Below are 9,998 nucleotides of genomic sequence, written 5' to 3'. Positions count from 1 at the left end.
TTATTGTTATTATTATTATTATTCAAAAAAAAGAAAAAAAAGTGGCTGAAAGCCCTTATATATAGATAGATAGTAAAGAAAGAAAGAAAGCAAGCCAAATATGGGTTATACGCATGAAAGAAAGAAAGCCCTTATATATATATGCGCTAAACACCAGGCTTGGCGTTTAGCGCTGTTGGGGCAGAGAAGGATTGTGGGTTTACTGTCTTCCTGGCACTAAACTTCCAGCTCAGCATTTAGCGCCACTAGCGTGTGGCTCTGGCACAATTTACGAAGAATCTGGCACTAAATGCCAGGTCGTGTGTTTGGCGCCAACTTCACAGAGGGCTTGCACACGTTACAAGGCGTTTGGCGCTAGCTTTGCAGCATCAATTTTTTTTCCTTTTTCTTTTGCACGAACTCTGCCAAACTCGCCTAGATTTTTTTGAAATAAATAAAACCACAATGCGCCTCAAAGTAGCATCCAAATAGGCTTCAAAAGCTAGCATCTAAATAAAACTCAATAATTCATATCTAAAATAATAAAAAAATATAGAAAAGATGCTCACGCATCAACGACAATCGGAGAAGAGAGAGCAATGGTGAGGAGAGAGGAGCAACAACGAGCGAGCGGCGAGCGGAGAGGAGCGGGCGGCGAATAGAGAGGAGCGAGTGGAGGTGACAAGCGATGAGCAGCAACGACGAGCAATCAGCTAGAGAGCGGTGAGTGATTGGTGAGCAGCGGTGAGAAAGAGAGTGAGAGTGGTTAAACGAGAGAGGGAGAGGAAGAGTGTGTGTCTTGTGTTTTTCTGAAACTGAAACCCCAATTTTGGATGTGAGAGTATTTATATCATTGAGTTTAATTTTTATGTCGGTCGCTAAATTAGTCACTAATGACAAATTTAATACCTGATTTTAGCGACTAACTACTTTATGACCTTATATTTTCGTTAGTCGCTGAATCGGTCGCTAATTTTTTTATCATTAGCCACTAACTTAGAGACTAACAATTTTTTAGTTTATTTTTTATGTTGTTTGCGAAAATCAGTCGCTAATGTTAAAATTAGCATTTTAGCGACCAACTGTTTTATCACCTTATATTTTTGTTGGTCGCTGAATCAATATTCCTCAAAACTGATAGCACAGTACATCTTGTCGATGGCTTTGGCATTTAACTCCACATTCTTTTTGTCTTTATCATTCCATTCAGTTTCTTCTTTAGGAGTCATCAGTCCTTCAGCACTTGTCTTGGTAGGTACTTGAGGATCATTCACAATAATTTTCCATATACTGTAATCAGTGGATTGAACAAAGATCCGCATTCTTTCCTTCCAGTAGGTGTAGTTCTTCCCATTGAAGAAAGGAAGCATGTTGTTTGATTGACCCTCAGTAAGAGTGTAGGCCACATAGTTTGCACCCAAGTTATTAGCCATTGGACCTTTACTCCAAGCTGTGAAGCTTGATCATTGAGTACTAAGCTCTGATACCAATTGAAGGTTCTTGATGGCCTAGAGAAGGGGGGTTGAATCTATGGCATTCTTTTAATCTTGATTAATAAATCTTCAAACCAGAAAATGAAACTTTGCTTCTATTTAGACTGCAAGATTAATTATGCAGGAGACAATTTTATTTTGTCTCATAACTCGTGAAACACAGAATTAGAATAGGGAAGAAGAAGATGACACAGTTATGTATCCTGGTTCAGCTGCTTTGTGCAATGCAAACTACATCCAGTCTCCACCACAACAATGGTAGAATTTTCACTATCTTTTCAAGTATTACATACACAAATTTTTCTAGGATTCAGCCCAATCCTATTTGGGACAAACCCAGTTTTTACCCAAGCTAGATTTGACTAGGTTTACTCCCTAGATTTTCAGCCACTAAGTGCTCACCAAACTTAGTAACGAATACCTCTCAGGTACATATACAAAACAAAAATATAATCAAAAGATACATGACATAAATCTTGGTTTTTCTCTCCAAATACCTCTCTTTGCCTTTTCTCTAAATAGCTTTTTCTCAATGTCTCACTTTTATGCCTTTTACCACTGAATACAAACAAAGAAAGATACAACAAACATCCAGAATTTTCAATAATAAACCATGAAGGAGATGATGTTGAATAACTCAAACCCTATAAGCTTAACCAAGATTTTGAACTCTCAAATGTAGCTATTCATCTTGACATAATGATCCCTTTTATGTAAGTACAATGCTTTCAAGACTTCAAACTTTGATTTGTGAGGTTTCTCTCTTCTTTGATTTTGGGTTCTCTCTCCTTGAGAAAAAATGAAGATGATTTTTCTTTTTGTATTGAGTTCTGTTTTCCCACCTAGGGCTTCTTTACAAAGTCAGCTTCTTGAATCTTGAGCTAGATAAGGTTCCTTTCTTTTTCTTCCATCAGACCAAAAAATCAGGAATTTAGAATCAGAGTTAGGCAAAGCAGCTTCATTGTTAACAAGTCCTTAATGGGTTTGATAAATCAAAACCATTAACCTTGTGCTTTGACCCTAAGTTTCAATATTAGTCGTTAATTCAAGGTAAAGTAAAGTAGCCACCACTTTTTTCATATTACTCGAAATAGTTGTGCAGAGGGAAGGAGAAATCAGAAAGTAATTGACTTGCATGTTAATAGAAACAATTTACCTTTTCTCTTATGATTATACCTAATTTGTGCATGTTAATTTTGATTTGACATAGCTTCCTTGATTTGCTTTTTTTTCTTCTGATGTGGTGCTTGATGAAAAAGTAAAACACTTTTTTCTTCTTTGATGCTTAGTCAAAAAGTGAAACCTTATTTCTCCTTTGTGGTTTACCCGAAGTAACACAGCACCACTAGCAGGAAGATGTTCTTCCTTTCAAGAATGGCAATGGGCTGAACTAGAGGCTTGGTCCAAGTAGCTATGGCTCAGATACTTGGTTTCCTCTGTTTGAGCTGTTCAATCATATTTGGGCTTGCAACACTAAACCATCAAAACACTTTTGGGCTTTCAACCCAACTAAAATCATGTTTGTCATTACCAAAAATGTTATTATTATTTACTAGACTCAAAAATCTGTTTCAGGTGTTATATCTTCACCTTCACCTTTACCTTCTAAGACAATGCCACAATCTTGACACACCCTAGCAGCTAAGAAATTTAGGCGACGGAGAAAATGCCCCTTTCAAATGCTCATATAGGAGCAGAGAAAATCAAAATAACTAAATGAGTGATAAGAGCACCTTGACTTTAGGAATTGATTACAAGAGCGAGATATATAAATAGAAAGTAAGTAGCATGAATGGGCTAGGCATATTTTGGGGATCATAATAAGAGAGTTTAAGTTCAAACTTGAAAAAATGTTCAAAAGAATAAGTGGTATAGGCTCACTCAAGAATACACTGAGCTACAAATTAAAAAGTTTAAAGCATCTCCTGAATTCACTACAAGAAAACTACGATTTTGCTACACTTTTAAAGCATGACGAAAAGTTGAAAAAACATAGTGATAGCTTTTTGCTACGTTTTTTGAGCTACCAGCACGCTTTTGAAAGGGTCATATCTGCAAGTGTGTCGATTATTCTATCGCGATGCATTTCTCGATCTATTGGCACACTTTTTTGCCACGCTTTTATCTATTGTCATATTTTTAAGCGTGGCTGTATGTATAATCCTATAGCCACGCTTTTAAAATGTGCCGAAAAGTGGACATACAACCACGGTTTTGAAGCGTAGCAAAAAAAAGTGTGACGACAGACCATTTTTCTCATAATGATTTAATAATAGCTAGTGGTCAATACTAAACCAAATCTTTCCCATTTAAACCAACACCAGCCAAAGGTTTTGGTGGGGGATTAGTATTCTTTTTTTTCTTCCTTTGTAAATAAATGGGAGGCAAAAAGATCTCTCTTAAACGATTTGAACCGAAAATAATACTATAATGAAGAGAAAAATTTTGATGAAAAAAAAATTTATTATTTAACTGAAAAAATTCACAAAAAAATATCATGTGCAATGCATATTTTTAGTCTAAATTTAATAAAAAATTTCTTGGTTCATCTAATGTTATTTTTCACCAAAAAACCTCTCAAAGGAGAGAAGGCTTTTTGAAATCTTTATGCTATATAAAATTTTTACGCTAAAAAAAATTCTATCTAATTTTTCAAACCATAGCGTAAATGATCATGCCTATTCTTGTAATATAATATATTTTTATATTTGTTCCTGTACTTAAAAATTTGGATATATATATATATATGATCAACAATTTAGTCAGAAAATTGAGTTATTAGATGATTAATTTAAATAATGAGACATTATGATTAAATTGTTTGTGCTTAATCTAACTAAAATATAAAATATGTGCATGCTTCAACAAAGATAATACAGAGATATAATTAATTAATAATTAGTAATTTAATACACTAAAAAAAAATTGAAGTGATAAAGATGCTCTAACCAGAATTTCTTTTTTTTTATCTACCATTCTTAACTATTAATAAAGGAAGCGAGGAAAAATAATTTTAATTAATTATATTTTACAATTCTAATTGCAGTAATAATAAACGAGTATTTAGCAATAAATAAATCAACTAAATTTTGCACCGACTCAAATATGGTAAAGATGAAAAAAATTAATTGGATATCTTTTTCATATTTAAAAGTAAATTTTTATATTTATATTAATATTTTAAAATATAGAGTTTTTTTCAACAATAGTAATTATAAATTTTGACATTTTGACTGTTTTGAAAAAATATTTACGTCAAAATAACTTTTTAGAATTTCGGAATCATTTAAATAATTAATAGAAAAATATATTAGCATTTATTTATATAATTAATTGAAGTTAATTATATAACCCAATCATATATACGCTCTTTGCGCATTGATTAAGAAAACGAAAAATAATATAGATTTGTGAAACAAGCACAAAAGGCAAAAAATACTACAAGAAAAAACAATGAGTATCGTCAGATTTGTCGGTGGTAACCACGTCGAATTCATAAGATTTTTTAATTATTGGCAGATTCTGTTTTTCGATGATAAATTTGCCAGTAATTTTTTGAGGGAAAATAAATTAAACCCAATAATAAATTAAATTTATTATTGGGTTTAATCCGATGGTAACTCAATTAAGTGAAACGATGTATTTAGTGACCTGCAATGATTTGTCTTCGGTGGAAGGAGTAGCAGAAAATCTCTCAGATCAGTTGTGTGGTGAGAATATATAATATGACCTAAAAAAACTATGAATATATAAGAAATTATTGGTACATACATCTATATATGGGACTTTTGTGGTGACTTTCGTTATACATCTATACATATTTTTGTTTGTTACATATATACATAAAAATGAGGATCTAGAAAATATTGAGATGTAACAAATGAAGGTAAAAGATAAAAACATACATAAGGGAGTGATATATTTAATATGATGCTAATTTGATTAGCATTTTACCCTTCTCTTCTCTTCCATATTCTCTCCTTAACATGGTTACTCGGAGCATAACCTCTTTAGAACACATTATCATATCTGACAATTTCTGAGATACATATATTATTACCCTTTATCAATTTTTTTTATTACAAACTAATAATTTATCTTAGAAAATATTAGAAACTAAATTAAAATTTAGTACAAACTATTTTTTTTAACACCTCAACAAATAAATATTTACTCCGAACATGTTTCGAATTGATTAACTAACTCTTATTGTTGGTTAAAGACGGGATAATACATTTTAAATATAATAAAATGTTGAAAACTTTCAAATTATCAAAGTGATATTGATCTCCTTAAAAGTGTATTACCAGTCCAATTTTATTTGTCTTTTCGAATAAAATAATAATAAAATTATATAACTTGAAGGGTTTGACTTTTATATATTGATTAAAATAAAAAATAACTTAGCTTTATTTAGATTATAAATAGATAAGATACATGAAAAAACAAATCAATTTTAACAAAAAAAAAAAACAAAACAAGAATTGGATAGGAATAAGAAAACTAATATACGGTTAAGACAGAATTGAATATAATAAAGTTGCGATTATGAACTTAGAAATACTAAGAAATATATCCTATCATATCATTATTATTTATTTATATATAAAAAAAATACAATCCAAAAAAGAATCAAGACAAATTAAACAAACGAAGCATGTTATATACTTGTACTTAAAAAAAGCAGAGAGAAAATGAGCTTTGTTATGGAAATCACACCACTCTGATGTTAAACTTTTGTTGTATCTCTCTAATTCGTGTATTTTACTATTTTGTTAGAGATCTTAGCTTTAGTTATAGATAAGATACATGAAAAAACAGATAAATTTTTACAGAAAAAACAAGAAATTGGATAAGATTAAAAAAAACTAATATACGGTTAAGACGGTTGAATTTAATATGGCAATCTTTGCTTATTATTTACTATAGACAGATTTTGTTGCCTTGTTATTTGTTAAAGATATGAATATATTAGCTGCCACTAAGGGGAAGATTTATATATAAAGGAGAAAAAAGACAGAATTTAAACCAACAATAGTAAATTCGAACTTTCAAGAAAAAAGGGAGCGTAATACCACACAACTGGTCTAAGAGACCTTTTGCAAAAGTTTAACATCAAAGTATTGTGGTTTTCTTAACAAAGTTCATTTTCTCTCTGTTTCTTCTATAGTACAGGTACATAACATATCTTATTTGTTTAATTTATCTCAAATTTTTTTTGGATTGTACTTTTCCTTTGTATATAAATAAATAATAATGATATGATAGAATATATTCCTAATTGTTTTTGTGTTGCTGATCACAACTCTACATGGTTAATTAGGAACAGTAATAATTACCTTTTTGAGAAGGTGTTAAGATCGGAATAAGAAAGAATAGATATTATTGATTAATTATCGTTGAGATCAAATTTTACTTTATAATTGAAAGTCTGCATGATGTTATGAAACGCATGAGATTAATTGCATACATAAATAAACAATGATGGACGGAATAATAATATTTCAGCGTGGAGTGCAAGTGGTAGAGGAAAGCTAAAAATCATCAACAGGGTTCACATTAAATTAATAAGGTAATCAGTAAGAATGGAAGGAGGGCCGGAGGCAGCGAGTAAACAAGAGTTCATGGAATTCTGGAAAAGAGCAACCAGTTCGCCTTACATCATGCGCCTTGCTCTATCAGCCGGAATTGGAGGTCTCCTCTTTGGCTACGATACCGGTGTTATCTCTGGAGCCTTGCTTTACATTCGCGAAGACTTTGTAGAAGTTGATAAGAAATTATGGTTGCAGGAAGTCATTGTAAGTATGGCTGTAGCGGGAGCCATTATTGGTGCTGCACTTGGTGGATGGATGAACGACATGCTCGGCCGTAAGACCTCTATCTTGGGGGCTGATATTGTTTTCTTTCTTGGCGCAATAGTCATGGCTATTGCCCCTACTCCTTGGGTCCTCGTCGTTGGAAGAATTTTGGTTGGTTTTGGAGTTGGCATAGCTTCCATGACTTCCCCTCTCTATATCTCAGAAGCCTCTCCAGCTGCCATTAGAGGAGCTCTCGTTTGTATCAATGGTCTCCTCATCACCTTTGGCCAATTCCTCTCCTACCTTATCAACCTCGCATTCACCACGGTATATATCTACTCGGATAATAACTAAAAAAGATTACGTAATTTAACATATCTGACTAAACTATTTAACATAATATACAGACTCCTGGAACGTGGCGTTGGATGCTTGGGGTGGCCGGGCTTCCGGCGGTGGTTCAGTTCGTTTTAATGCTGACCCTTCCTGAGTCACCGAGGTGGTTGTACAACCAAGGGAAAGAAAATGAGTCAAGGAAAATCCTGGAAAAGATTTATAGAGCAGACGAGATTGAAGGGGAGATAAAAGCGATGAGAGAAGCCGTAGAACAAGAGAAGCAAGAGGAAGGGTTGATCGGTCAAACTCTTAGAGAGAAAATGAAGGCTGCTTTCAGCAATGTTGCTGTTCGAAGAGGATTGTATGCAGGCGTGACTGCTCAAGTCGCTCAACAATTCGTTGGCATCAACACCGTCATGTATTACAGCCCAACCATTGTTCAGTTTGCCGGCATTGCATCAAAATCTACCGCACTTGCACTCTCCCTCGTCACATCTGGTCTCAACGCCGTTGGATCTATCCTCAGCATGCTTTGCATCGATAAATTTGGAAGGAGAAAGCTCATGCTCCTATCCCTTATTGCAATCATCGTTTGCCTCCTCACTCTAACCGGAGTTTTCTATCAGGCAGCTACCACCGCTCCTCCAATTGACAACGTTGACACCCTCAGCTTCGGTGCTAACGCTACATGCCAGGCTTATCTTGATTCCCCTAATGTCTCTTCATGGAACTGCATGAAATGTTTGAAAGCTGAATGTGCCTTCTGTGCCAGCACTGGGGGCAATGTAAGTTCATCACTTCCATCTCTTTCAACTTATATATATATATATATATATATATATATATATATATATATATATATATATATATATATATATATATATATGTATTAGTCTAATCTAATCTTAACATAATCAATGAACATGATGCAGCATCTTCCGGGAGCATGCCTGGCAGAAACAAAGGAAGTCAGAGCGGTGTGCGGTGAGCAAAAGCGCGTGTGGTTTTCTGATGGATGCCCAAGCAAAATTGGAGTGCTTGCAGTTATAGTGTTGGGACTATATATCCTAGCCTACTCCCCTGGAATGGGATCAGTGCCTTGGGTTTTGAACTCAGAGATTTACCCATTGAGATTCAGGGGAATGTGTGGAGGCATAGCAGCAGTTTCAAACTGGTGTGCTAATCTCATAGTGAGTTTGACATTCTTGTCACTTATCCATGCACTTGGGGCTGCAGGAACATTCCTTCTCTTTGCTGGGTTTTCCACAATTGGGCTCGTTGCCATCTATCTATTAGTACCAGAGACCAAAGGGCTTCAGTTTGAAGAGGTTGAGAAGTTGCTTCAGAAAGGTTTCAACCCTTGCGATTGTACCAATCCAAAGACAGACGAAGAGAAAGCAAGTACTAGTAAATAAATAATATGATATGATGAAGCTGCAGTTAGTTATCTTTTCATATACATCGAGAATTGGACGATTCTCTCTTAGAGGAATAGAAATTAAAGGAGGAGATAAATATATTTGCTGTTTCAATGTGTGCGTTCTCTTCTTCAAAATCTATGCTGACAGAGCGATAGAGAATTTCTCCATGTATGTCATATTTGTATCCAACTCATTAAATTAGAAAAGACGCACGTATGAATACTTTTATGAAAAAGTCTAAGGAGCTACCAGTTTTATTAAAATCAAGTCAACAACAAAAAAATGAGTAATTCTACACTATTAGATGTAATTTTATACAATTAAAAACATTAATAATAGCTAATTGATGACTACAAATTACAAAACTTGTTAGTCCTCTAGCACTCCTTTACTTTTATTTTTGTTTTCTTTACGCATTTGGCTTTTTCATAATTACAAAAAAACTCTGAAAACATCATCTTTATATAATTAATTTTTTTTACAATAAGTCAGTGACGAATTATACTATAACAACCCAACTTTTTGAAAATTAAATAATAAGTGATTTACAATTTATTATATTTATTAAGAATTTTATTTAAAGACAATCATTTTTCCTAAAAGTAATTAAATTAAATTTTATGATACTTTGAATTTAAAATCTATTAGACTTTCTAAATAATTTTTATTATAATGGAATATCTCGAAAAGAATAAAAGAATTTTTATTATTATTATTATTACTACTATTATTATTGTTATTATTATTATTATCATTGTTATTATTATTATTATTCAAAAAAAAAGAAAAAAAAAAGTTGCCGAAGGCCATTATATATATATATACGCGCTACTGGCGCTAAACACCAGACTCGGCGTTTAACGCCGTTGGGGCAGAGAAGGATTGTAGGTTTACTGTCTTCCTGACACTTAACGTTCAGCTCGGCGTTTAACGCCACTAGCGTGTGGCTCTGGCACAATTTATGAAGCATC

The 9,998-nt window shown here is 33.2% G+C and overlaps 1 protein-coding gene across 1 annotated transcript; it reads left to right on the top strand.

Moving 5' to 3' along the window:
• The first annotated feature begins 7,057 nt into the window (after positions 1-7,057).
• Positions 7,058-9,021, top strand: LOC112722047 (inositol transporter 4-like). The gene is made up of 3 exons (XM_025773029.1): positions 7,058-7,597; positions 7,678-8,391; positions 8,539-9,021. Exons 1-3 carry the CDS (start codon positions 7,058-7,060, stop codon positions 9,019-9,021), a joined length of 1,737 nt encoding a protein of 578 aa, XP_025628814.1.
• Positions 9,022-9,998: the final 977 nt, after the last annotated feature.

The sequence above is a fragment of the Arachis hypogaea genome, chromosome 11 (assembly GCF_003086295.3).
Source record: "Arachis hypogaea cultivar Tifrunner chromosome 11, arahy.Tifrunner.gnm2.J5K5, whole genome shotgun sequence".
NCBI classification, from domain to species: domain Eukaryota; kingdom Viridiplantae; phylum Streptophyta; class Magnoliopsida; order Fabales; family Fabaceae; genus Arachis; species Arachis hypogaea.
The sequence above is the reverse complement of the archived record's forward strand: the minus strand, read 5'-3'. Positions and strand labels throughout refer to the sequence as shown.

Excerpts from the sequence above, each read along its gene's own strand:
- LOC112722047 (XM_025773029.1), top strand. The coding sequence starts at position 7,058 with ATGGAAGGAGGGCCGGAGGCAGCGAGTAAACAAGAGTTCATGGAATTC. Across the intron at positions 7,598-7,677 it reads TCAACCTCGCATTCACCACG|ACTCCTGGAACGTGGCGTTG; the intron begins GTATATATCTAC and ends CATAATATACAG. Across the intron at positions 8,392-8,538 it reads GTGCCAGCACTGGGGGCAAT|CATCTTCCGGGAGCATGCCT; the intron begins GTAAGTTCATCA and ends AACATGATGCAG.